The sequence below is a fragment of the Mirounga leonina genome, unplaced genomic scaffold (genome assembly GCF_011800145.1).
Source record: "Mirounga leonina isolate KUSES-001 unplaced genomic scaffold, KU_Mleo_1.0 Mir_171, whole genome shotgun sequence".
Classification (NCBI taxonomy): domain Eukaryota; kingdom Metazoa; phylum Chordata; class Mammalia; order Carnivora; family Phocidae; genus Mirounga; species Mirounga leonina.
In genome coordinates this window covers 8,325,819-8,352,643 of record NW_023270436.1, presented here as the reverse complement: position 1 = coordinate 8,352,643, position 26,825 = coordinate 8,325,819, and the positions used below count along the sequence as shown (strand labels likewise).

General features: G+C 39.3%; 3 protein-coding genes across 4 annotated transcripts in view; 1 reads left to right on the top strand and 2 right to left on the bottom strand.

The window, feature by feature from the left end:
- PPTC7 (protein phosphatase targeting COQ7) overlaps nucleotides 1–26,825 on the top strand; it is a 64,736-nt gene that overhangs the window by 16,471 nt on the left and 21,440 nt on the right. For both annotated transcript variants that reach the window (XM_035016986.1, XM_035016987.1), the window contains exons 2-6: nucleotides 8,045–8,224; nucleotides 13,489–13,687; nucleotides 16,826–16,949; nucleotides 18,560–18,689; nucleotides 19,799–24,173. In XM_035016986.1, coding sequence (XP_034872877.1) covers nucleotides 8,045–8,224; nucleotides 13,489–13,687; nucleotides 16,826–16,949; nucleotides 18,560–18,689; nucleotides 19,799–19,857 — 692 coding nt within the window. In that variant the 3' untranslated portion in view covers nucleotides 19,858–24,173. The remainder of the gene's footprint in view (nucleotides 1–8,044; nucleotides 8,225–13,488; nucleotides 13,688–16,825; nucleotides 16,950–18,559; nucleotides 18,690–19,798; nucleotides 24,174–26,825) is intronic.
- On the bottom strand, nucleotides 999–1,321 carry LOC118018461 (small ubiquitin-related modifier 2-like). The gene has a single exon (XM_035016993.1). It carries the CDS (start codon nucleotides 1,319–1,321, stop codon nucleotides 1,034–1,036), a length of 288 nt encoding a protein of 95 aa, XP_034872884.1. The 3' UTR covers nucleotides 999–1,033.
- The window catches only part of RAD9B (RAD9 checkpoint clamp component B), a 37,843-nt gene continuing 36,034 nt past the window's right edge, over nucleotides 25,017–26,825 (bottom strand). The window contains exon 11 of the mRNA XM_035016985.1: nucleotides 25,017–25,660. Within this exon, the coding sequence (XP_034872876.1) occupies nucleotides 25,532–25,660 (129 nt within the window). The 3' untranslated portion in view covers nucleotides 25,017–25,531. The remainder of the gene's footprint in view (nucleotides 25,661–26,825) is intronic.

The following is a 26,825-nucleotide window of genomic DNA, read 5'->3' as shown; positions in this document are numbered from 1 at the left end:
TGCAGCAACATGGTTAGGTGACCATAAGAAATTGGAAAGATGGGATTTTTAAGCTTCCACAGTTTCAGCTTACCAGATCTTTTTTCCTTTGCCTTTTTTTTTTAAACAAGAAGTTTATTTAAACAACAAGACGCTTGACTTGAAGGGAAAACTATCTAGGATTCATTTCTTTTAGAGTCATTTATCCCTACTTAAAGACAGATTGCCCTACATGTAACAGCTAAGCCTTTTTTTTTTTTTTTAAACAAGATGTTTATTTAAACAATAAGGCGCTTGACTTGAAGGGAAAACTATGTAGGATTCATTACCTTTAGAGTAATTTATCCCTACTTAAAGACAGATTGCCCTACATGTAACAGCTATGTACAAAAAAGTTATAAAATTGTCCTTGGTTTTACAATGATAAATGAAAAACATTAAAATTCTCCAATCGAATGAGGTATGCAAGGATTTTTGTGGTGTTCTTTTTTTGTTAAACAGAGCAAAATAACTTACTAGAATATAAAGATAAGAGCTGAGCATGCCACTAATGGAGAGAGGGGGTATTTTCACAGAAGCAGTATTTTCCCCCATCGCATCTCCATTTGATGTCGATCAAAACATACCATTGGCTATCTAGTTGAAAAAAAATGCAGTATGCTTGTGCACATACACAGTTACTTTATGTACAATAAAGGAATGGGGAAGGGGACAATGAAAGAATAGAGAAAACTATACTGTAGTAGTCAGGATGTGGTGGAACCAAATTGCAGCTTTTTTTTTTTTTTTAAGATTTTATTTATTTATTTGAGACAGAGAGAATGAGAGAGAGAGCACATGAGAGGGGGGAGGGTCAGAGGGAGAAGCAGGCTCCCCGCCGAGCAGGGAGCCCGACGCGGGACTCGATCCCAGGACTCCAGGATCAGGACCTGAGCCGAAGGCAGTCCCCCAACCAGCTGAGCCACCCAGGCGCCCCAAATTGCAGCTTTCTAATTGAGAATGTCTTCTTGGTCTGGAGGAACAGAGTTCTGGAGTAAAGTAGCAGGTTCCCTTTTTAGTAGACACCTCCTGTCTGCTGCTGGAACACATCAATTGTATCTTCATCCTCCATTTCCAACTGTGCAGGTGTGTCTGTTTCATTGATGGGCTGCCCATCAAATCGGAATCTGATCTGCCTCATTGACAAACCCTGTCGTTCACAATAGGCTTTCATTAGTTTACTAAGTGATGTATGCCTCTTAATCTTAAACTGCACCACAGAACCATCCTGTCCCACCACCTTCAAAATAATATGATCGTTGTTCTCAGTCTTGACTCCTTCCTTGGGCTTTTTGTCGGCCATGCCTAGTGCCGGAGTCTCCTCAGCTGCCGCTTCGCAGAAGAGGTACCAGGTCCGCACCGAACAAGCACACAAGCAGCGCAAGGAGCGGCGGAAGAAGGAGGCGGCAGCGGTGGAGGAGGGAGAGTTTCCTTCACCTTTTGGCATAGAACAAAGCTATTAAGTAAAATTCTGAGTTTAATAAAAAGCTAAATGATTTTTAAAGTACAGCAAAATTTTGTTTTTAGATGACTATACTAAGGCAAAAACAAAAATGTGTTAATTAGAAAAATGAAAATTGGCTGTTACTTTAAGAATTTTCTTTTTATAAAAAGATAGACTTAAATAATGGGAAACACAACAGAATTTTCTTTGTCCTTTTAACTCTTCACTTTAGAAAAACAGTCTGTGGGAAACTTAACCAAAATATTATGTGAAAAATTGTAATTATCATATATATTTTCGTTGATTATCTCCTACTTCACAAAACTGATATTTCCATGCAAGTAGTACACCTAAAGGAATTATCTGCACTCTATAGTCTCCTCTCAGCCTTCTGCTTGGCTATTTCAGATATGTAACCATTATCTTAGTCTAATAATGGTTTTAATTGGATTTTTGGGTCAAAGGAAACACTTAAGCTAGACTTATGCTGACAGAACGTTATTAATGGAGACATAAGATGATTACAGTGAATTAAAGGAAATAACTTCTATATTCAGTGTAAACTCTTGTCATTCAAAGCCTTCCCAGTTATTAACTCAGCCTACCTTTTCAGCTTCACCTCTTTTCACCTCCAAAGAAATTGTATCATTCTGCCAAACTGGATACTTCCTTAATCAGCTATCATATCTGTGATTGTAATTTGATGCCTAGAGTAAGATGCAATTAACAAATGAGCTATTTGGCAAGGAATTCTCATTCCTAAGATCCCCACTTGAATTTATTACTCTCTGTGCTCTCTCTGAGCATGTCATCTACCCCTAATGGTGTCAATTCCCGATCTTTGTCAAAGATCTGGCTCTGATTGCCTTCCCAGCTGCCGAGTCATAGTTTCTGACTTTATATAGAACATTTCCCTAAAAATGTCCTCCTGGCGCCTAAAACTCCGCATACCCTGAGACAGAATTCAGTATCTTCTAAAGGCATTTCCACCCCTTTCCCAATTGGGGAATCATCTAATCAATACTCATTCCTGAAATCCAGAAACCTGTTGATATAAAATACATTGATATCAAGTCCAGGTGTCTTTCTGTATTCATTCCTTTGTATTTCCAGTAATGATTCTATTTTTCTCGTTACCTCTAACCTAAAATCTTGCAGCTGATGCCTGACCTCTAACCTCTTCCCAACCCATTCTCTCCATCACTATCAGGATTATTTTTCTAAAGTATAGATTGGAGGGGCGCCTGAGTGGCTCAGTTGGTTGAGCGTCGGACTCTTGGTTTCTGCTCAGGTCATGATCTCATGACGTGGGGCTCTGCTAGGTGGGGAGTCTGCTTGGGGATTCTCTCCCTCTGCCCCTCACCCCACACGCACGTGTGCTGTCTCTGTCTCCCTCTAAAATAAATAAATAAATCTTTAAAAAAATTAAGATCTAGATTGGGGGCGCCTGGATGGCTCAGGTGGTTGGGCATCTGCCTTCCGCTCGGGTCATGGTCCCAAGGCTCTGGGATCGAGCCCTGCGTTCTTGGGTCATGGGGAGCCTGGGTGGCTCAGTCAGTTAAGCGCCTGACTCTTGATTTTGGCTCAGGTCATGATCTCAGTGTCCTGGGATTGAGCCCCAGAGTTGGGCTCATGCTCAGCAGGGAGTCTGCTTGAGGATTTCCCTTTCCCTCTGCCCCTCCCCCCATTCATGCTCTCTCTCTCTCTCTCTCTCTTTCTTTCTCTAAAGTAAATCTTTTTTAAAAATTTAAGTTCTTGGATAACAATTCTTGGCCCTCCACAGGAGCCCTTCAGCTCCTGTCCTGCATTTTTCGACTTCTCAGCACTTACCCAAACCCCAGCCACACCTAATTGCTCTCCATTCTTTTCCTGGTACTACTCTCCCTTGCCTGTGGAAATCTGACTTACCTTCCAGGGCCTAATGTGAATGCTATTTCTTAAGCAGTCTTGCTCCATTCCCACAGTGCCCCATGAGCATTAACCATTTGCTCTTAACCCCCCCTATAGCAGCATTTATGGGAGCTGTTTGTCTAGTTCCTGTGTGAGTGAGTAGTCACTGCCCACTAGAAGGTGAGCTTCTCATAGGCAGGATGTGTCTCCCTCAGTTCTCTATTTCCTAGTATTTACTATGGCCTCCATTTGCTCTTAGAGGTGTTCTTATTCTTTGCTGTTTCATATCTTTTGTATCTTAAGCATTCTCTCCTTTAACAATTGTTTTCTTTTCCTTTGAAATGTATTCTGAGTAAAATTTCTCTTTATATCTGGATTAATTCCACTGTTTAAAAAGTGTTCGCCCTTTGTGGATGAAAGCTTTTGCTTGTGCATGAGAGGAAATACTCATTTCCTTGTAGAAATAACTACCTAATATGAATTAAACTAGGTTTCAAATATACCTGTGGTAGGTTATTCTGGTTTTAGCCTGATTCTAATCCCAAATATGACTTCCTTTTATATAACTTGTTCTTTTTTTTTTTTTAAGATTGATTTTATTTATTTGAGAGAGAGAATGAGACAGAGAGAGAGAGCACGAGATGGGGGAGGGTCAGAGGGAGAAGCAGGCTCCCCGCCGAGCAGGGAGCCCGGATGTGGGACTCGATCCCAGGACTCCAGGATCATGACCTGAGCCGAAGGCAGTTGCTTAACCAACTGAGCCACCCAGGCGCCCTATAACTTGTTCTTTATAAGTAAATTACTTATGTATACTAAGGCCTTTTTTTCCCACAGCTTTATTGAACAGCTTATATGCTTTTTTTTTTTTTTTTTTAAGATTTTATTTTTTGAGAGAGACAGCGAGAGAGGGAACACAAGCAGGGCGAGTGGGAGAGGGAGGAAGCAGGCTTCCCAGGGAGCAGGCAGTCCGATGCGGGGCTCGATCCCAGGACCCTGGGATCATGACCTGAGCTGAAGGCAGACGCTTAACGACTGAGCCACCTAGGCGCCCCCAGCTTATATGCTTTTTGAATCTCTTTTTTCCCCTAAAGAGATTTCAGCAGTGAAGCTTTGCGTGGTATCTTTTTCCCATAGAAAAGCAAACAGGTGCTTGAAAGGTTACACTCTGTTCTGGGGGAAATCTGATTAATGTTGAAGGGCTGTGTCAGGTCAGACTCTATAACCTGCTGACAGATTATTTAGTGAGTGCCAGGATCAACTCTCAACGTTATCTCAGATTTTAATGGTTTTCTTGTGAAGGGCATTTGTAGATGAAACCACTTTGTAATTTAAAATTAATTGTGGCTCTTAGATCAGAGACTGGTTAAAGAGAAATTCTTTTCTCAAGCAGGCAGTAATTTGGAAAGAATGAATGATTCATCAGATGGAATTGCAAGGATTATAATTGCATTCTGTATTTTAAAACAAATTGTTGCATTTAAAATAATGGTGAGGGCAAGTTGCTTGGCTGGCTCAGTTGGTGGAGCATGCAGCTCTTGGTTGTGAGTTCAAGCCCCACGTTGGGTATAGAAATTACTTAAAAATTAAATCTTTAAAAAATAAAATAAATTGGGGCACTTGGGTGGCTCAGTCGTTAAGCGTCTGCCTTCGGCTCAGGTCATGATCCCGGGGTCCTGGGATCGAGCCCCACATCAGGCTCCCTGCTCAGCGGGAAGCCTGCTTCTCCCTCTCCTACTCCCCCTGCTTGTGTTCCCTCTCTCGCTGTCTCTCTCAGTTGAAATAAATAAAATCTTTAAAAAAATAAAATAAATAGGGGCGCCTGGGTGGCTCAGTCGTTAAGCGTCTGCCTTCGGCTCAGGTCGTGGTCCCGGGGTCCTGGGATCGAGCCCCGCATCGGGCTCCCTTGCTCGGCGGGAGGCCTGCTTCTCCCTCTCCCACTCCCCCTGCTTGTGTTCCCTCTCTTGCTGTGTCTGTCTCTGTCAAATAAATAAATAAAATCTTTAAAAAAAAAATAAATAAAATAAATAAATAAAATGATGGTGAAATCTTACCCCTAATAAAATTTATCAAAAGAAGTTCCTATTAAACTATCTTAAATTCTCTTAAGAATTTCCAGATACCCTCAAAATGCTTGAAAAACAGAAAAAAAGTAATACTTCTTCCTGGTAGGGTAGACCTCAGTCATCCTTTATTCTTCTCTCTCCCCACCACTGCTACACCCCTATCCAGTATACCAGTAAGTCCTTCTGTTTCATTGGATCTCAAACCCCTGCATTCTGAATGCACTGCCACCATTTCACAACCAAGCTACTAAGATAGACTCCTGACTCATCCCCTTTTTCTGCTCTTGCTCTCCACGTAGCAGAAGAATCTTTTTTCTTTCTTATTATCATTAGTTCTATTTAAACTTTGTGTAATGGAAAATTTCAAATATGTATTAGAGAGATGAGCATACTTCTCATTCCACTTCAGTTATCCATTCATAGCCAATCTTGTTTCATCCATTCCTCCATCAGTCCTCCCCCCTATTTTGCAATAAATCCCAGATATCATATCATTTTTTTAAAAGATTTATTTATTTTAGAACAAGAGTGCAAGTGCACGGTGTTGGGGGGGTTGTTGCAGAGAGAGAGGGAGAAAAAGCAGACTCCGCTCTGAGCACAGAGCCCCACTCAGGGCTCAGTTTCACTACCATCAGATCACAACCTGAGCTGATACCAAGAGTGGGGTGCTTAATCAACTGTGCCACCCAGGTGCCCCCAGACATCATATCATTTAATCAACTGATTTGGAACTGCCCCATAGTGAAATTTTGCTTACTGGTTGGTCACAAAAGGTAGGGAAAGTTGCTGCCCCAATAGTGATGTTGTTTGTCACCTTCTTTATACTCTCTTTCAGTTATGTTTCCTCTCATGTTTTTCAGAATGTATTCCATTTCTGTTGAGAAATGCCATCACCAGAAAACAGTTTCATGTGTTCATTTCATGTTAAGCCAGTTTTTTTCTGGGATGATTTATATAGGCACTTTCCTACTTCTGTACCAAATAGGTTCTTTAAAATGTGTGTGAAAAAAAAAATTAAAAAAATAAAATGTGTGAAAGTTGAACGTACAAAAAAATGTAAATATGTATGTGGGCAGGATGTTTAATGCTCAGCAAGCCTTAAAAATGATAAAATTCCTAAATAATATTTTTATTATGAAATCAATACATGATCATTATAAAATTGATTTCAAACAATACAGGACAGTATGAGGTAAAAAGCTAAAATCTCCCCATTTGTTCACTGATCACTTGCAGTCTCTTATTTCCAAAACTACTCTTAATACTTCTTATAGATCCTTCCAGAAAGGTTCATATACAGTCACTTAAATCCTTAATAGTGGATATATCTGATCTTCTAGTTCCCTCAGTTTGTTTGAATTTAGTAGACAGAAGTGGATTTTAATGTTGAACAGTTAGCTTAGTGTTTTGCAAGGGGTTGAATAGGAGATAGTATGATGTTGACTTTGATATCTTATTGACTTTCTTGTACACTAGTTTCCTCTTGATAAAGGAGTCTTGTGCGGATTCTGAACTCATCAACAGCTCTAGGAACCCGTGAAAATCTCTGTACCATTGCTGTCCAATAGAAATATAATGTGAACCACACATGTCATTTTAAATTTCCTAGTATTTGCATTAGTTAAAAATAGAAACGGGTGAAATTAATTTTAATCTTAAGCACATTATATCCAAAATATTTTTTTTGAGACCTTTTTTTTTTTAAGATTTTATTGATTTATTTGAGAGAGAGAGAGTGAGCAAGAGAGAGAGCACACAAGCAGGGAGATGAGCAGAGGGAGAGGGAGAAGCAGACTCCCCGCAGAGCAGGGAGCCCGACGTGGGGCTCGATCCCAGGATCCTGAGATCATGACCTGAGCCGAAGGCAGACAATTAGGCAAACAAATGTAGAAGCTTGGCCAAAAGATGCTCCATTAGCATACCAGATAAACACATACTAGGCGCCACCCAGGCGCCCCTATATCCAAAATATTTTTTACTAAGTTTTCAAAATGTGTATTTTATACTTTGAGGACTTCTTAATTTGAATCTGCACCATTTCAAAGGCTCAGTAGTCATGTTTGGTAGTGGCTGTTGTATTAGATAGTGCAGGCCTGTACAGAAAGGATAGTGGTTGTCTCTGAGGGAGGAGGAAAGAGGATGAGATATGTTCTTAATTTTCTTTCTTTATTTCACAGTTACTGACCAAAATTTGAAGTTAAAGTTTGCTGTGTTTGATATTCTGAATGATTGCCAGCTCTGGCTCAGTTGTATTATCACTAGTTTCAGCACATTTTAAAAAAACCAGTTTTCATTCTTATAGAACAAAGATGAATAACATAAATACTTCCATACAAAGATGATAATCCTGCTGCAATTGAACTCTTGGCTAGTAAGCAATGCCACCCTGTGGTAGCTCACATATTTATTCATCAATATAAGAAAGATCAGATTCTAAGTAGAAAATGTGGATTAAGAGTATTAGTGTATGATACATTAAATTTGAGCACTTTTCATTCTGAATCTCAGGGTAAATGTATGTACTAGTGTGTAGTAAAATTAACTGTTAAGAGGAGACAGGGCTAAGAAAGAATTTCAGAAGTCGGTAAGAACATCCTTTCAATGTAATTTTGTTCCGTTTTGTTTTTAGGAGTTGCAGATGGTGTAGGAGGATGGAGAGACTATGGAGTTGATCCATCCCAGTTCTCAGGGACTTTAATGCGGACATGTGAACGGTTAGTAAAAGAAGGACGGTTCGTCCCGAGTAACCCCATTGGAATCCTCACCACAAGCTACTGTGAGTTGCTGCAAAATAAAGTACCTTTGCTTGGTAAGTAGATATACTGTGTTTTCCTTTGTAAAGAAGCTCAGAAGATGGTTAACAACAAAACCAAGAAAATCACTTAGTAGTAGCCCAGCTTTTTTTTTCTGGAGCTCTTTATTAAGCAGAGTTTGATAGAGAAGATATGAGCTCACCAGAATACATACTACTGCTTCGAGGGAATGTAAATAGGTATGGCCACTTTGGAAAACAATTTGGAATTATGGAATAAAGTTAAATGTAAACAGATAGTATGCCATAGCAATTCCACTTCTGGGTCTATACCTTAGACTAGAGAAACTCTTACACATTTGTGTATTAAGAGATAGGTACAAGAATGTTCATAGTAACATTGCTTATAACAGCAGAAAACTGGGAACAACCTAAAAAGTCCATTTATTGTAGAAAAACGCATTTTGAAAAGGAACAACTTGGGGTGCCTGGTGGCTCGGTCAGTTAAGCATCTGTCTTCTGCTCAGGTCATGATCTCAGGGTCCTAGGATTGAGCCCCGCTCCCTCCTCAGTGGGGAGTCTGCTTCTCTCTCTCCCTCTGCTCCTCCCCCCAGCTCATGTTCTCTCTCTGTCAAATAAATACAGAAAGAAAAGGAACAACTTAAAGCTGCATGCAATACTGAGGAGCATGTTGTTGAGGGAAAATAGAACATTGCAGAATACCACCTAACAGTCTGATTCCATATTTCAAATTCAAAAACATAAAAAAGTAAAACCATATTGTTCAGGGACTCCAAAATAGGATAAAAGAAGAAAGAAAAGTAAGTGGTTGTATAATTCAGGATAGCGGTTCTCTCCAGGGGAGGAAGAAAGGGAATGGGATCTGGTATGTAAAATTAAGTTGGAGAGTTCAAGTTGCAGATAGGCACCCCAGACTGTAGCAGGTAGCTGATTAGTCTGTGAAATAGCATAGCACAAAATAGATCCCCATTAATCTTGTATTAGAAAACTTCCAAATTCCTAGTATGTGTTTATCTGGTATGCTAATGGAGCATCTTTTGGCCAAGCTTCTACATTTGTTTGTTAAATGGTTTCCTGGGAACTTACCCAACAACTTACCCAGCCTTCTGAGCAAGCTCTCAGAAGGGTGTTACTAAATTTCTGCTAGTTGCCAGCATCTTTCTGGTTACTAGAAGTAGCCTCCCCCCAATCACCGTCCATATTAAAAATCAACCTCTGTTCAGTGTTAATGGAGTTCTCCACGTCGTAAAATTTTGCCTTCAATTTAAATCTTTTATAAGAAGGGGTTCTTTTTATCACGCTGCCGTCTTCTGTCTTTGTGCTGTGACTAATCAGCTTGTTTTCCTTCTAACTGAAGAGAAACCTTGTCTTGAGGTTTCAATATACCGCTTTGTCTTAATCCGCTATTTTGGACATGCAATCTGGAGCTTGCCTGGCACAGTGAAACATCCTAGATTCTATTTCTAGTACTTCTCTGTCAACTTGCCCTACGACTTTGGGCAAACTACTTAACCTCTGACCTCCTTGCTTCATTTGTTAAATGGAGAGATCTTTTTTTTTGTGAAAAGGAATGACTCAAAGCTTCATGCAATACTCAGAAACATGTTGAGGGAAAGAGGACATTGCAGAATACTATCTAATAGTCTGACACCTAACGAAGAGCCTATAGATACAGATTCCAGGTCCCAACTCCTGCATATTCCCATGAGTCCTCTGCCGACACCCCCCTACCCATTTACGGTGACTTGGAATAAGCAGCTGAAAACACCTGTCCTGATCTTGCACTTTGAAAGCTTTGGTTTCTTCGCTGTGTTTCTTCTTTATCCCTCCTTCCTTTCCTATTTACCCTCATGTAGTTCGGAGATCTTAAAATAAATTTAAGGACATATTAGAAGTTTTTTTACACTGAATATTATAATCACTTTTTTCTCCTAAAGTACATGTTGAAATAATCCTTCATTACTATGACACATAGACGCTTCTGTCACCTAATCTACACACATACCTCTAAGTTGTTTGTAACTAAATTCAAGCATTTTTTGGCAAAGACAGCCTACTGAATTTTACTGAACCTCAGATATAATTGCAAATAATGATAACTTTACAAGATTAAGTAATCCCTTTTTTTTTTTTTTAAGATTTTATTTATTTTTGACAGAGAGACAGCGAGAGAGGGAATACAAGCAGGGGGAGTGGGAGAGGGAGAAGCAGGCTTCCCGCTGAGCAGGGAGCCCAGTGTGGGGCTTGATCCCAGGACCCTGGAATCATGACCAGAGATGAAGGCAGATGCTTAAAGACTGAGCCATCCAGGCACCCCAATCCTTTTTTTTTTTTTTAATCCAGCAATTGCTAAAAAGCCTATAACACGATTCCAGTATAAAGGTCAACCACATGTTTCTTGAGAATTTCTAGCTGCTTTTAGATCTGGGTTGGCATCACAGGCTAATTGTTAATATATATTTCCTCAGAAACTCTTAAGTGGAGTTAAGTCTTATGGAGTTAACATATCTTAAGAATTTGAGGGGTCATTCCTAATAAGGTTCTTTCTTTCTTTGCTGCACAAAAGATTTCATGGTAGTTTACAAAATTAGGGGCCAGTGATAAAAATATTTCCATTTTAGCATGAGTGGTTTGCTTGGGTGCCTGTCTGGATTTGTCAGTGGTCTGAACATCTGATGCTGTTGTTCTTAGCACTTCTTTTCTTCTTTTCCTGCTTGTTCCTCTCCAAATACATAAGAATAATGAGCTCTTCTCCCAGTATTAGGCTCTCAGGGCCTGAGCCATGGGCACATGATCATCAGTTATATGAAGAGGTAGAGGAGGAGTATACACTCCAAGCCTACATGATTCTGTAAGGCTGGGCTTGCCTTCTTTGGTGCTGCTTTGCATATTAAAGCTCTGTCATTCATGAGGACCGTTTTGACTCTAACTGAGCGGGTGAGGGAAACAGCCACCGGGGTAGCAAAATGATAGCCTGGGTTTGTCCGTGAGTAATAATGAGTCAACATGAATTCTTCCTGCCGCAGGATTTTCAAGGCTCTGCTACTCATCTGTCATTTTTCCTCCTCAGATTAATCCCAGCAGCTTTCAGAAGATCTTTTGTATGGTGATTCTGTTAATGAAAAATGATTGGAGTTTTTGTGCATTGAGTTAAGAAGGAAGGGTAATTGGTGATCTTAACTCTAACATAAGCTATGCAGTAGGTTATCTGGCAGCACTGCCATTTAGTTACAGTACTTTGTTTTTTCTCTGATGTTTGATGGGTAGAGACTAGATAGCTTAGCATTAGGGTGTGAGGTTAGATAATAAGGAAATGGAATTTCTGAACATTATGATGAGATAAATGCTTAAATTTAAGTTTTTTTATATTAAGTTATACATTTTCATCATACATCCTTCATCAAGGAAAAATAACAGAAATTAAATTATCCATAATCCCACCAAGAAAACTATTAATATTTTAGTGATGATGCTCCCTGATTTTTCTTCTGTATATGTTTGTGCATAGAATAATGGTAATAGGAATTGTGAATATACTGTGTGCTTACAGTAGCCCCATGAGGTAGGTTCTTTTGTTCTTATTTCCTGTTTTGTTAGGAAAAAACTGTGGCCTAGAGAGAATAAGTGACTTGCCCACAGTCACACAGCTAGAAAACAGTGGAGCCCTGGGATTTAACACAGCTGGTTCCACAGCCTGTTTCTTTTGTTTTGCTTTTAAAGGTCATCTTAACAGTTTAGCTTTTACCTACTATTGGTTTATTCTTTTTAATTACATTAAATTTTACTTTTTTTGATGTACAATTTAAGTTTGATAACACTTTTTATTTAAGGGAACTTTAATACTAGCTTGAAATCTGCTTATTTCACTTATCTTTCATTTTCAAATCTATTTCTCTAACAATTTTAGTGGCTACCAAATAGCTAACACTTACGTGTTGTAAGTGTTTGATATGATTTAACTAATTTTATCCTCCTAACACTAAGAGATCGTTATGGTCTCCCTATTTTGTAAATGAGGAAACAGGTGCAAAGCGGCCCCAGGTCACACAGCTAGTTAAGTAACAGAGCCAGCATTCAGATGCAGGCAGGCTGACTCCAGAGTCTGTACTCCTAAGTATTATATGACAGCATGTAGCTTTCTACTGTATGGATGTACTGTAATTTATTTAACCAATCCCTTAATTTTAGATGTTGAGGTTGTTTCCAGTTCTTCTTGATCTTAAACAATGTTTTTGTACTTATTTTGTTTACATTTCTAGTTGTTTCTTAGAATTGGTAAGTCAAAGGATATGCACATTTTTCAAGGTTATGCTGCCCTTTAGAAAGGTCGTGTGGTTTTACTATCTTGCCACCGTGGAGTAAGAGTGACCGTGTTCCCTGCACTCTTGCCAGTACAATGCAGTATCTTTTTTTTTTTTTTACTCTTGTTAAACTAATAGGCAAAATGGCTACTAGTGTGATGATGATTTTTTCATATATTTACAGACCATTAAATTTACTTCTTGGTAAACTGTTTATTTTTCTATTTTGACATTTTTTTTCTGTAGGTATAGGTTTAAATTTTAGTACTTGAAAGCAGTCTTACTGGTTGTACATCAGCTTTTCAGTCTGGGGAAGGTCATGTGAGCTGTGGGCTGCAAAGGTACACAGAAGCTTTTTGCTCTCTGCTTGGAATGTGGTTTCTTCCCTCTGAACATTAGTAGTCTCTGTAAAGTGAACAGGATGATTCCACAGGCTGCCTGGGAAAATTGGTCTTGTCCGTTCATAGTGAGTCAGTCTCCAGTGAAGGTTCTTCATGACCTCAACAGATGAAAATCTGGTTAAAAATTGTAGATATGTGCCCTGTCTTAAATTTTAGTGAATTTCATGGAGAAGGCTTCCTGCCAATGACTAATGAGAAATGTCAGGAAAACATAACATTCTTTCTTATTCTGGCATTTAAGTGTTAAAACTTAATACCTCAGCAACATGCTTTTGAGCATTTGGCATAGATTATAGTACTACTGAAATGAAATCGTGCAATTAAATACCAGCCATTTTTATTGTTTCCTATCTCTGCAAGTGGAAGAATTCAGATTTCAGGGGCTTGCTTACTATATATAATATAAATCCCTTTTTCCTTCCCCATCATGTTGACCCTGATCAGGTTACTATTGCTATTTGTTGGAGGCAGGAGCATGACTAAGATAGTCAAAGGAGGTTCCAATGTGGCATGTTGCTTTTTGGGGTGATGGGATAAAAATGTGGATCCAAAGATAATCTAGAAAGAGAAAATAAATGGAGATCATTTTTGGTTCTAGGTAGCAGTACTGCCTGCATCGTGGTGCTGGACAGAACTAGCCACCGCTTACACACAGCAAACCTGGGTGATTCAGGCTTTCTGGTTGTCAGGGGTGGTGAAGTTGTGCACCGATCAGATGAGCAGCAGCATTACTTCAACACTCCATTCCAGCTCTCAATTGCACCACCTGAAGCCGAAGGAGTCGTCCTGAGTGACAGGTAGTCTCCCCTCTTAGCCATTAAGAGTAAGCAGAGCATGGCTGTTCCTCCTCCTGTCCCCCTTAACTACAGTGGAAATAGGCATTTTCAGTTGTCATGTGTGATAAGAAGGTACAACGAGAATATTCTCATCAAAAGGACCTTTTAGTTTGACTTCAAAAGATATTTTGCTGGCTATTGCAGCCAAGTTGAATTCAGATGAAAACCCAGTAATTTGACAAGACTGAAAATACTCTTCAAGCTTACAGAGTATCAGTTTTTCATACCAAGGCCAACATGGTACATATGTACATATTTGTTAAGTTGTGCTGGAGAAATGAGTCATCGTCCATGCATGCCACTGCCTGTACAAGATTTTTGCATATGTTGTTAGGGAAGAGTTCGAACAGACATCTGCTTTATTTATCAGAATAACTTCCTGATTCTCAGGGCCTTCTATTATATGCATCAGATAGAACTTTTAAATTGTCAAGACCTTTACAAGACAATAACTACTTTTTTGAATCAACTTTTACAGTTTATCTTTTCTCAAATGTGAATACAGAGTGAGACTAAGTGTCAGATTCCTCTGCCTCAAACAACTTTATAGGACCTGGCACAAACATTGCTGGTGATTCATAAATGTTGTTAAATGGGTAATGAACCTTTTGTAAAAATAGAAGTAGTCTTGCAAGTGTCTATTGTCTCTACTTAATAGTTCTTATTAAGCCAGATCTTGAGTACAAACTAAGATAAAATGATTATTACTGCCATTTTTTAAACTGAAATAAGTATATTATATAATTAGGTATTCAGGATTGTCCATCTCAAGTCTATTGCTGACTCTTAGAGGGAGGGAAGCATATTTTACTGTCAGATTAAGGTATGTTACCCTAATTGGAACAATATTTCATTATAGGCCCTTCTTTAGTTGGCTGTAATGTATATATTCATATTAGCCATATTGGAGTGAGGAGAAAGCAGAACCCAAGGGCTTGGTAGATACCAAGCTCAGCTAACAGTTACAGAGAGCAGTGTTTTAATTTTCCTTTATTTGATTCTTGTTTTGGCTTCTCAGTGCTAGAGCTACCCTGCCATATCTCACACCCTATCTTTGGGACTGTGTGTTTAGGGCAGCACTCTGCCTGGCCTGCCAGCGAGGTGGAGGTTGCTTCCCCTGGAACCCACAGACAGCTTGCTAGCATGTGACTTCAGCTCGTGTTTCAGTGCAGTCAAAAGTTTCCAGCGGCACAGTATGTTCAATCAAAATGGGCAGAACTGCAGCTGGCGGAACACCAAGCTCATGGGTGGGAGTGCTGGGAGAAGAGGACAAACTGTCCAATGGTAGCGAGTCTCGCACAGGCAGGATAGCAAAGGACACTCCTGGGGAAGAAAAACCTCAGCATAAAATAGAGCTTTGCTGCCAACCTGGTCATTAATCTAAACTTCTAGAACCTGATTTGTTTCCAAAGTCTGAGCAACTGTGCAGTGTCTTGTATTGTTTTTTTTATTCCACAGAGGGAATCGACCTGGTTTCCACCAGTTTTAGTCTTTTTTCCCCTGCTGCATGAAAGCATTTACTTCCTTTTTCACTTCATTCCTCTTATTTATAAAATATAATTTTAACCCTTAATTTACAGGTTTTCCTTTAGTAGCCGTTTTCACAAAGTGTTTGTGGTATTAAATGTGTAAGTGAAAGTTCTTTGCCAAACCCCATCACAGAACTTTTAAACGTGCCCCTTCTTTCCTCAGTCAAGAGAGGGTGAACCTGGAATTTTCTCAGGGTACTTTGTGTAAATCCCCAGCAGACATTGGTGGGTTGTTTTTATGTTTTCTCTTCACATATTTTACATAATTTATAACATGTCAGTTACACAAGCTTTGGGGTCTTTCTGTCAAGCTTAGGGTGTTTTAGTTCTGGCTCCTCCTTTCTGGGTCAGTGTGTAAATTTTTTCTTTGCACTTGTTCCCTAATTACAGGTTAAGGCAGACTATTAGATATTTCACCTTTCCCTCACCTTAGAGGCTTGGATTCAGTGAAGCTGGCCTCTGGAAATGGCTGAGAACCAGCCTTTGAGAGGGCCATTAACTCTTTGAATATATGATCTTTTCTCCCCACCAGGTGTCCTTCCCCTACCCCCAATTCTTGTATGTTTTCATCAGGTGTTATCAGAGGAAAAAACCTGCCTTCTATCTTTTTTAAAGTTTTATACAAAAAGATGTAGTGAAAAATCTACCTCCTATCCCATCCCCACCAACACATTTTCTCTCCTCAGAGGTAGCCACTATTACCTATTTCTTTGCATCCTTCCAGATTTATTCTCTGCATATAGAAGCATCTGTATCTATGAATCTTCCCCCTGCCACACAAACATACACACACACGCTGTCTGCACATTCCTCTCTTCATTAACAATATATTAAGGAGTGCCCCCCGCCCCAGTTTGGAGGGTTAGTTACTTTGTTTCTTCATTTATTAGATACTTCTTGAAGACCTAGTATGTGCCAGGCACACTAATAATTAAATATTTATCCGTGGTGAGCACTCTTTAAGCCCTGAGAGACACACAGTCCTTACTCTGCCTTACTAGTCCTTACTAGTAATAATATACTAGTGATAATACTAGTAATTACTAGTACTATAGTAAGAAATACCATTGTAGGTATTCCATGTGAATTAATTCTTATGGGATTTGCATGTTCTTTTCCATAGTGCTCTGTTGTTCCACTATATTGCAGCCTCCTCAGAGCCAGAGTTAAGCCTGCAGAGAAACTGATGAGTAGAAAATGAGTAAGAGAGGATGGAATTTGGCTGTGAAGAATTAGGAAATAAAGACTCATTTCTACTAGGATTTTAGAGGCATGTTAGTTCTGACTCAGAAAAGAACCCTTCTTCCTTTTAAGGCATATGTGACTAATCATCAGATTCAGTTTTATTTGGTAGTTTCAGTTAAGCTTTTGAACTATTTATATCAGATTTTTCAATTAATTTTTTCAAGGTTATGAATTTCACAATGACTGGTTTTTCTTATTGATTCTGTTATTATAAATTAGTTTTTCTTAAAGCCTCATTACATTGTAACATAGTGCCTCTTGGAAACTTTGAAACTTGTCTCTGAAGGCCTCTCGTAACTTTGCCCCTACCCTGTCCTTGTCACAGCCCAGATGCTGCTGATAGCACATCTTTTGATGTCCAGTTAGGAGACATTATCCTGACGGCAACAGATGGACTTTTTGACAACATGCCTGATTATATGATCCTTCAGGAGCTAAAAAAATTAAAGGTAATTAACTCAAAGGTTGGTTGATGGAAACAATGGCCCTCGCTGGGCAGCTAAGTCTTATTGGTCCAATTGTATTATCTCTTTTTGTAGTTTTGGAAAAGACTGTTTTGTGAATTTAGGAAAATAATGGTCCCGGTCTTTTAAGCAATTGTAAATGGAAATATTCACAATTGGAGAACTTGAGAGAAAAGGGGGTTTCTCACCTTTAGTACCTTTAGTAAAGTGGTAAAGGTAGGAAAGCCCAGAAGAGAAATTTCTTGTATTTTTAATGGTGTTAGCTCCCGATTGTCTTTTTCTCCTCTTATTCTTTTAACAAACCCAGCAGGTGTTGAGGTTGGGAGAGATAGGAAATCGCCGTACCAGAGCCAGCCAAGGGCAGGAGGCAGCTAGGGGCCTTGACGTGATCTGAGCTGTCACCAGTAATGAACAGTTCAGACGTGGCCCATACAGAAAGTGGAAGGAAGTAAAAACCAGTTTTTCCATATTTTCCTGACTTTGTAAAAGTACTAACTCTGGGGGGAAATTAGTCTTTTCCTATGTTCTTAACACTAAGCAGTATGACTGTGAGTAAGTTTCTAAACTTTTTAAGCAATATTTTCCTCACCTTTAAAGTGGGGGTTACCAAAGGTCCTATTTTATAGAGTTGTGGTGAGGATTAACTAAGACCATGTGTACAAAGCCCGTAGGGCCATGCCCCGTCTGTGGGATGCAGTAAAGGTCAGGTGCTTCCATGGAGCTGGCACTGTGCTCTGTGTGGTGACGGGGTGGTAAGCAGAAACTTCACATTCCCTCCCCATATGGAGCTTATATTTCTAGTGGAGGAAGACAGATAATACAGAGAAAAAAATACATGATAAATGTTGGTGGTAAATAAGAAGAACAATAAAGCAGGGTAAAGGAAGAGAGAATAAAGAGGGCTGCTGTTTTGGAAAGATTGTTCAGAGAAGGCCTCTTTGAAGAGGTGACATTGAGGCAGAGGCCTTTTATTATTTATACTGAAACTATTCCGAATCTTAGAGTGGTAGAGCTAAAATGGACCTTGTTTCCCATCCCCATTTTACAGATGAGGAAGTTGAAGCAGCAAGGATAAGGGTATGACTCAAGATTACACAGCTAAACAAGAATCTTTCATCATGATATAAAATTCTAAAGGTATTTTCAGTAGGACAACTGGCAGCTCTTACTTGGAGAGCAAACTGTGGTTGGCCAGGGTTGCATTCCTAAGCAAGGAAACTTTTGAGGTCATCCCTAAAGTGCTATCAAAATCTGCCTTTTCAGTCCCATCCAATTTTAGCAAGAATACCTTAAGAATTCCAAATGGGAAAAAAAGCAAAAATGAAAATCCAGACTTTAGGGCCCAAGGCCACCCTAGCAAAGAGTGACATCTGATTGACATCTTGTGCAGGCGGCACTCACTGGTGGTCTTGTTCATTTTACTGAAGATGTAATGTTGCAATGTCTTCTCTAACTGTAATAAAACTTAAATGGTGGAAACTGTGGTTAGATAAATGTTACTGTCTCAAAAAGTGATATTTGCAAGAAGTATACTTATATGCAGAAATCATGTGAGGCATTGTGGTAAAATTGACTCCCTCATCCTTTCATCTTAGAATTCAAATTACGAAAGTATACAACAGACGGCAAGAAGCATTGCTGAGCAAGCCCATGAGCTGGCCTATGACCCAAATTATATGTCACCTTTTGCACAGTTTGCATGTGACAACGGATTGAATGTGAGAGGTAAGCATTCTTTAGGAAGGTCATAGGGACTAATTGGGGACATAGTGGTATGGGAGCATTCTTGGCTGTAGAGTGAGGTAAACTAGAGCACTCGGGTGAGACTGGTAAGATGTCCTCTTCCAGCTGTGAGCCCCTGGCTTTGAGCGAGGTCAGTACGCCCTAACACTGGGGGTCAAGAGCAAGTGCATGTCATCATGTCTTCACCACCAAGGATGCCCTCCAGAACTGAATTTCATCGGCTGTAGAGACAGACAGGCAGAACCTGAAGCCCTTTATTGCCACCACTGCATGGCTTGGACCTGAGCCCAAAAGGCTTCCAAGTCCGCCTAGAGGCCCTGGACATTCCTAACAGTTTAACATTCTACCCTTCATGGGTCTGACATTTCACTTCTCCCTTCCCTCTGGCTTTGTGAGACTCGTTGACAATATTTGCCTGCCAAATTACCACAGCAGATTTTGAAGAGGGAAGCAATGTTAAACTGTCCTTGCCTAAAGAGTCCTTCTATCTACTGAACGATACATAACTTTGGGAACAGGCCAGTAGCTCAGTCTTAGAGCTGGGATGACATGTTGGTGCTATCATTATCAGAACTCATGGAGTTGGTCAGTTTCTTGCTGATACAATATTATGACATGTAAAGCATTTCTTAGCCCTCCAGGAAGTATTAAAATAGAAAAAAGCACATGCCATAGCTGTTTGGCAGATTAGAATACAAGACTATTCCTAGTTTCAAAACATTAGATATGTTTGTCCAAATTAGGATTGTGAGTAGAAGCATGTAACTTTCTCGTCAGGCAGAATTTATCTGAACCAGATTTTGTCTTTACTGTGATTGCTATAAACAGAGGATGTGGCGACCATTTTAATAGAGTGCCTGTTGTAAAGAAGCAGTGAAGTTTTTTTTTTTTAAACTTCAATTAAGTTACATGTAATTTTTTTAAAACTATTTCTCTTTATCGAATATTTTCTTCTTTTTTCTACTAAAGCACAAACCAAACCTGCCTGAATTGCAAGCATTTGTCTCTTAGTACTTTCTTAGGCTTACATTTTTAATTGACTTTTCCTTTTAAGACCTATGAAGACATTTTCATTTTCATGTTCATTTTAGGTGGAAAGCCAGACGACATCACCGTCCTTCTTTCAATAGTGGCTGAGTATACAGACTGACTCGCCTAGGTGTCAACTCCGGCCTTTCCCTTCATCTTCCCAAATTCTCCCCTGCCATGTGTGCTGATGCTGCTGGCAGGACTGTGTTTCTTTGCCACTGATCTCAGTGACCAGTGATGTAAGCCTTTGCTTGTCTTTTTGAGACCTGGCTGAGATCTTTGTGGAGAACCACTACTGTCATTCACTAGCTCATATCTGCCAGCAACTTGGAAGAGAATCAGGATTTGAAGATTGACCTTCACTTCTTCCTGTCCTTTCTACGATGGAATGGAGATTTTCAATGCCAAAATGGCTATTATGTTTCAAAAATGGTTTAAGTATTGAAAAAGTGATGTTGGTAAAGTGAATTCAAAATTACAATATGTAAAAGGGATTTTAAAGTCTAACACAAATTGTATGTTATGGTACATCTACTAGAAACATTATCATCAAAAGAAATGTTACACGTGTACTATACAGTCTTTGTTATGACGATTGGTGTGGCTTTATGTTTTCATTATAAACTCCTATTTTTCAGGGGCTTATAATTCTGCTCTAAAACATTGCTCTGGATTATGAAATCTTCATCCCAGGAGCTTTTTTGTTACAAATTGTTAGAAAAATTTAGTTTAGTTCTATGGATGCAAATGTTTTTTGGTTTTTAAAAGATGCTTAATCGTGCTCCTGTGAGGAAAGTTCCGGCAGTTTATTGATTAGTCCAAATTATAGGCTGGTGGCTTGATTTGCAGGAGGCGTTGGGGAGACTCCCTACCAGATTTTTCCAAAGGAAATATTACAAGATTATAAAACTCCTCAAAGCCTAGAAATTTAATGTTATGGCTGAAATTCCTCCCAGATTTCTGATACGAGATCCCGGTGTGGGAGCTCTAGGCCCTCAGGCCTAACAGGTTGAGAACAGAGAGCTATAACTTTGAATTTTGTTGGGTTTTGATGGTCACGCTACTCCTAGTCTCCCTCTCAGACCTTTCATTACTAGGCTTGCTTTCCGTAGAGCAGGCACCAGATTCAGGGAGTCCGTGTGAAAAGAGCACTGTGGGCAGTGACAACAGCACAAGAGTCCACGAGGAAAACTCCTGGTGATGATCTGACATTTGCATTTGCCCTACACAAAAATTTAGGGGTTTCTGAATCAAGCTTAATGTTTACAGTTTCTGAATAGCCATCTTGCAGTATATAGTTTCCGTATAAAACTACCCGCAGTTTTCCCCTTACCTGCAAGCTCAAACTTATTTTTAAGGTTTGTGCACAAGTCGACTGCTGTAAAGATATATATTTTTGGGTCAGTTTTTTTTCCTTCATTAACTTGGTGGTAGAAAAATATATATACTTAGAAATTCTTAAATTAAAGCCATGTTTTATATATAAGTCAGGTAACATTGGTGTATAGATGAGAATGCAATTAAACCTGATGAGGATCTACTGAAAGAGAATACAGAAAGTGTCTTTCTCTAAAGGAGATACTTATTCCCTGGTTTATTGCATTAAAACTTATGTTTGAGGTTACCTCAACTTGTTTTAAAAGATTTTGTTTTGTGAATTTGTACTGTATATTTGAGTAACTGTCAAGCTTTTGTTTTATTTAAAATTGTTTAACATGTACCATGTACATGTCATTACTATATTTCAATGCATCATGCTTGTAACAGGCATTTCATTTATAATAAGAATGAGTTATTCATTTGTAAGCCGTTCAGTAATTTATCTACTATTCCTAAATTGGCATAATGTTAGATATCTATTTTGAATCACCTTTAATTACATGTCAGAATGCCTTAACTACCCTAACTTGACAAAACAGAATTCTTTGGTAGAGGAGATAGGGGTCGGGGCCGGGAGGGGTGGGTGGAGGTACATTCTGTTTAAATAATGAGTACCCATCGTGCTATGATAAAACACGGAAGCATGAGTGGCAAGTGGCGGGGTATTTATTTTGCACAAACTGTTTGCAGTCTCTGTGTATTTAAAAAGTAAAGAAAGTTGCATCCAGAAGGGTTTTGTTAGAAGGAATACATTTATATTTGGGCTGACAATTTCAGCTCTTTCGTTTGGGTTTTTAATTATTTCTGGTCAGAGGTATGTAGCCTTATGATCTGGATATATTTTGCATTAATTTTCCAATGCCTACATTTAATTCCTTGTAAGAGCAGTGCTGGTCAAGTCACTGGCTTTTCTCTGCTCTCATTTAACCCATCAAACACAATCTTTATAAAGCTAGATTGGTGGTGTTTTACACGACTCATTTAATCAACTTAGTCTTTTTTGAGAAATGACCATTAGAAATCAACAATGTTTGTGTCAGTGATATTGAAAATAGTGGGACAAGAATTTGAGTTTCACAATGGAACTGACTTTGGACCTGGCCTATAGATTAGTGACACAGAATATTTTCTCTATTTTCTTTTTGCCCTGTCCTTTGTGTGTGACACAATTAATTTTATGACTGCCGGGGGGTAGGGGGGTGGTGATCAGTTGGAGTGCTGCTTAACAAGTAACTCTCCTTCCACTCCCAGTAGTCAGAGGCTCTGCTGGACCCATACTGGAATTTTCCAGGTCACAGAACCCAAGTCTCTGGGGTGTGACAGATATACCACTTGGTGGGTCTGATTCTGAACTTGATATGTGTGTTAATTGTATTTTAAATCAAGCAGCATAAAACACACATTTGCCTCATGTAATGGACTTTTATAACAAAAGAGAATTTGGATTTCTAATTTACAAATGGCAAATTATTTATCCCTGTCTGGATGCACCAAAGACCAGTAAAGTTTATAGCTTTTCCATCTATATTTATAAAGCAATACTGTATTATAAAAATCAATATTTTTATCACATGCTTGAAATTTTTATTTTATTCTGTTTTAAAATGTGCACTCTAAACATATCAGAACCTTATTTCTTCCTGTGAACTTAAGCTGCCTGCGCACAAAAAAAATTTACTGAATGGATAATGCAGTAGAATCCATAGGCTCTTAAAAACTGAAAGAAGAAATGGGGGTGGGGGAAACAAGTTATTTGTCCTGAATTACTGTACTGGCTTGACATGGTTGATAGGTACTAAATCACAAAAGAATCCATTCCAGGTATGCATGTCTGGGGGGTGCACTGCGTCTAGGGTAGAAACTAGATTTCAAGCTTTGCATGATAGGAGAGTGTCCTCTTCTATCAGCTGCATTTGTTCTGGATAGAACAGTAGCCTTCAGGACCACCTTCAGTACCACCAACCTACCACATCGAGTAACAAGGCAGGAATTGTGGGAATTCACGGAGTCAGTTTTGAGCATTTTGGAGATTGTAAACAAGATTGGCTAGAACTGTAAATGTTTGTACTTTTGAATAAGTTCATGGTTCCTTGTCACCTTATACCAGCTATCTTTGTTAGAAGCTACAGCACCCAATTTCCCTGGAAACTATCACATTTTTGCAGTTAACAAATTTTTACAATATCAAAAACCCAAAATCTGCTTATAAAATTGAAAATATGAAGCAAAAAGCATTTGGATTCTATTTATTAAAAAAAATTCTTTGCAAAATCGAACTTCTCAATTAAAAAGCAAGTGTCCATGTCAAAATTTTAACTGTTAGCAGGTAGTCTGTGGCAAAGATGGCTAAATATGAAGCAAATTTGAATCTGTGTATACTAATGAGCTGCTTTTTTCTGTTGAGACTATCATTATTTGTCTTACCCAAGAGGCAATGACCTGAATTGGATGTCTGAAATATAACTTATGCAGGAATAGTTCTGTAAATACATTTAAATAAACTGTAAAGATATTTAATAAATATAGTATTTATACTAATCTGCATAACTCCTCTTAATTTGAACCGTAACTAAGACACCAGCCCTTGGCATTTTGTTGGTCTCTATATCAAGTCCTCATTTCCAAGCCTCTTAGTCATTCTAGCAGGGACTCCTTACTTTGTAGCTGTCATTTTCTGTCTTTTCCTAGTTTATCCCCCTTAGCTCTTTTTCACCAGCTAGCTTACTACATCAGTTTAGCTGCCTCAAAAATTCCATCAAAATGGACTGATAATTGAATGTAAAATATAGATGTTTTCCCAACTGAGAAGGCTTTTGCATCTTCCAAATGGTATGGAATGAAGCCACAAAAAGATCTGGTGTCATTTAAACTTAACATTCTGTATGCAAATTCTAAAACCCAAATTATATACAATTTAATAGTGTAACTATCTTTTCCAGACTGATGCTGCATCCAGGCAATTACTGATGATGGTGCCTTCACAACCTACACCCCTCTGCCCATTTCAGTGAGTGAACCAGAAACTTCACCCTCTGCATGAGACCTACAGTTATTCGGGTATAAATGCTCTCTTTGTCGTCATCTGCATCTGTCAGGAATATGTGAAATTCAGTGTTAATCATCAGTGTAAGCATAAGATACGTAAATCTTTAGCCTACAGTGTGAAAGGACTTGAAATTATGTGGGCATTGCCAATTTCCACAAAAAGCCTGGTGAAAGCCCATTTTCATTCATTGAGGAACATTTTGGGACGAACTAGAGTTTTTATTAGGTTATTGTGGGTAGCTCTGACTCACTAAGCTACAAGAGCCAAATTCATTCTGGTTTTAGTTAGACCTCTTCACAGTTCTGAAGTTTACTTATTCACTCAGCCACCTTTGTGTATGAATTCCTCACAAAATGTAAAGTACAACTGCTTGCCAGTTAATGTTTCCTTGTGATTTGATGGTTTCACAAAGACTTCACAGTAAGATGTTACAGAAGTGAAGAGTTTGTCAGGTTATAATTGACTATAAACAGGTTTGGGGGAGGGAGAGGCATGTTACATATTATGTAACAATGGTTTTGTGCCAGATTTTTTAGTCTGTCTGTTCAGGTAAGAAGCTAATTCTTAAAGGGGCAAAGAACAGAAATATTCATCATCTACCTCATTTTACTCCAAACCTAGGCTCTCGAAGTGGCGGTTGCTGCTCAATGTCAGATAATACAGAAATAATTTTGGCAGCAGTTCCATAAAATTCTTTTCTGCATGCCACTGCAAAATGTAAAAATCACATATGAAAACAGAACAATTTAAGGCTATAAAATAAAATTTTACAATATATGAAAAGACTCCAAAGTGAGGGGGGTGGCTATATATTTTTATTCTTGACCTTTATTTCAGGGATTATTTTTACTTAAAATCTTAACAGAATATAAAAAGCAATGGACAAAAAAAGTCATGGCATTACATAGGAAGAGACTGCATAGCTTTTTACTATGTCTGAAAGCACCAAAACTCTAATGTTTGCAATCAAATACAAAAGCTCCCTACTAGTCACAGAACTACAAGCCATATTGATGCACTCTAGATGGCTGCTGAAAAAGGTCTAAATACCTTTATAAAACTGGCAAAGAAAATGCTAAAAGCTCTAGTGTGAACGTGCATTGAAGAATTCTAACGAGCTTTTTCCCTGCACAGAAGACTCTTCTGCCTCCAAGTAGCATTATGGATTTAAAGCAAATATGTACACTTAACAAGCAGCTATTTCTAGATATGGCTGTTATAGAAGATGATGATGTTTAGCAAAGCAGAAGCCCATCCTCCCATTTCAAGGAAGTCCAAGACAGTATCTTTTAGACTAAATGTGAAAACGTGTTTGAGGTGCAAGTGAGCTAGCAAATGGACTGGGGGCCAATTCAGCCATCATTAAGTGTCAGAATGTGGAAGAACTGCCATTATTCATGTCCTCTTCACTGTCACTTGCCGTTGCCAGACTGTCAAAAGGGTGGTTGAAGTGTTGTCGCTGGTCAGAAGAAACTGCTCCAAAGAACATGCAAGAAAACTGGAGGGAAAAAAAGTAACTCCACTGTTTATTCGAGCGAAAGTTAGTGCTCATTAGATGCTCCAGGTCACAGCCCCTTTTCAGAAACTTGGCCCATGTGGTCTCCCTGACTTTGATGGTAATGGCTCATGGAACACCCAAACCTTCATGACTGGTACAGCACATCCTAAAACAAAACCCTTCCCTGACTAAAAGGAACAGTTTGGGATCACTGATCTTCTGACTCCTCTGCTGGAGCCATTAAAACTCACACCAAGGGAATGACAGACAAAGGGACCCTCTGCAGGCAACCCTGCTTGATTAATCCATCTTCTCCCCTTTCCCTTCTGCTGCAGCTGAAGCCACCACTCCCAGCTAAAGCCAATCCTTCCCTCCCTTTCTCTGCCCCCCCCAGGCCTTCCCAGGCCGCTTCTCTGTTGAATAGGAATATCAGCACTTTAATCAAATGTCTCTCATCTTTAAAATACAAAATAGCCGGGCGCCTGGGTGGCTCAGATGGTTAAGCGTCTGCCTTCGGCTCGGGTCATGATCCCGGGGTCCTGGGATCGGGTCCCGCATCGGGCTCCCTGCTAGGCGGGGAGCCTGCTTCTCCCTCTGCCTCTGCCTCTCTCTCTCTCTGACTCTCATGAATAAATAAATAAAACATTTTTAAAAAATAAAATAAAATAAAATAAAATACAAAATAGCCTAGGGGCGCCTGGGTGGCTCAGTCGTTGAGCTTCTGCCTTCAGTTCAGGTCGTGATCCCAGGGTCTTGGGGTCAAGCCCAGCATCAAGCTCCCTGCTCCAGGGGAGGCCTGCTTCTCCCTCTCCCACTCCCCTGCTTGTGTTCCCTCTCTCACTGTGTTTCTCTCTGTCAAATAAATAAAATCTTAAAAAAAAATAAGATACAAAATAGCCTTATCCCATCCCACCCCCCATCCCCCCTCAACTATTGCCTTACCTCTGCTGTCAAGCTGTCTACATTCACTGTCTCCATTTTCTCATTCTCTTATTCCTCAGTCCTATTTGAAAAAGCTGCTGACCCCACCACTCCACAAACTGTCTACAGTCACCCAAAATCACCACATCCTTAAGCCAATGACCATTTTCAGTCTTCATCCCACTTGATACTTTCTTCTCGTACCTTCCTCATGCCACACTCTTCCTGGTTGCTTTTAGACTTT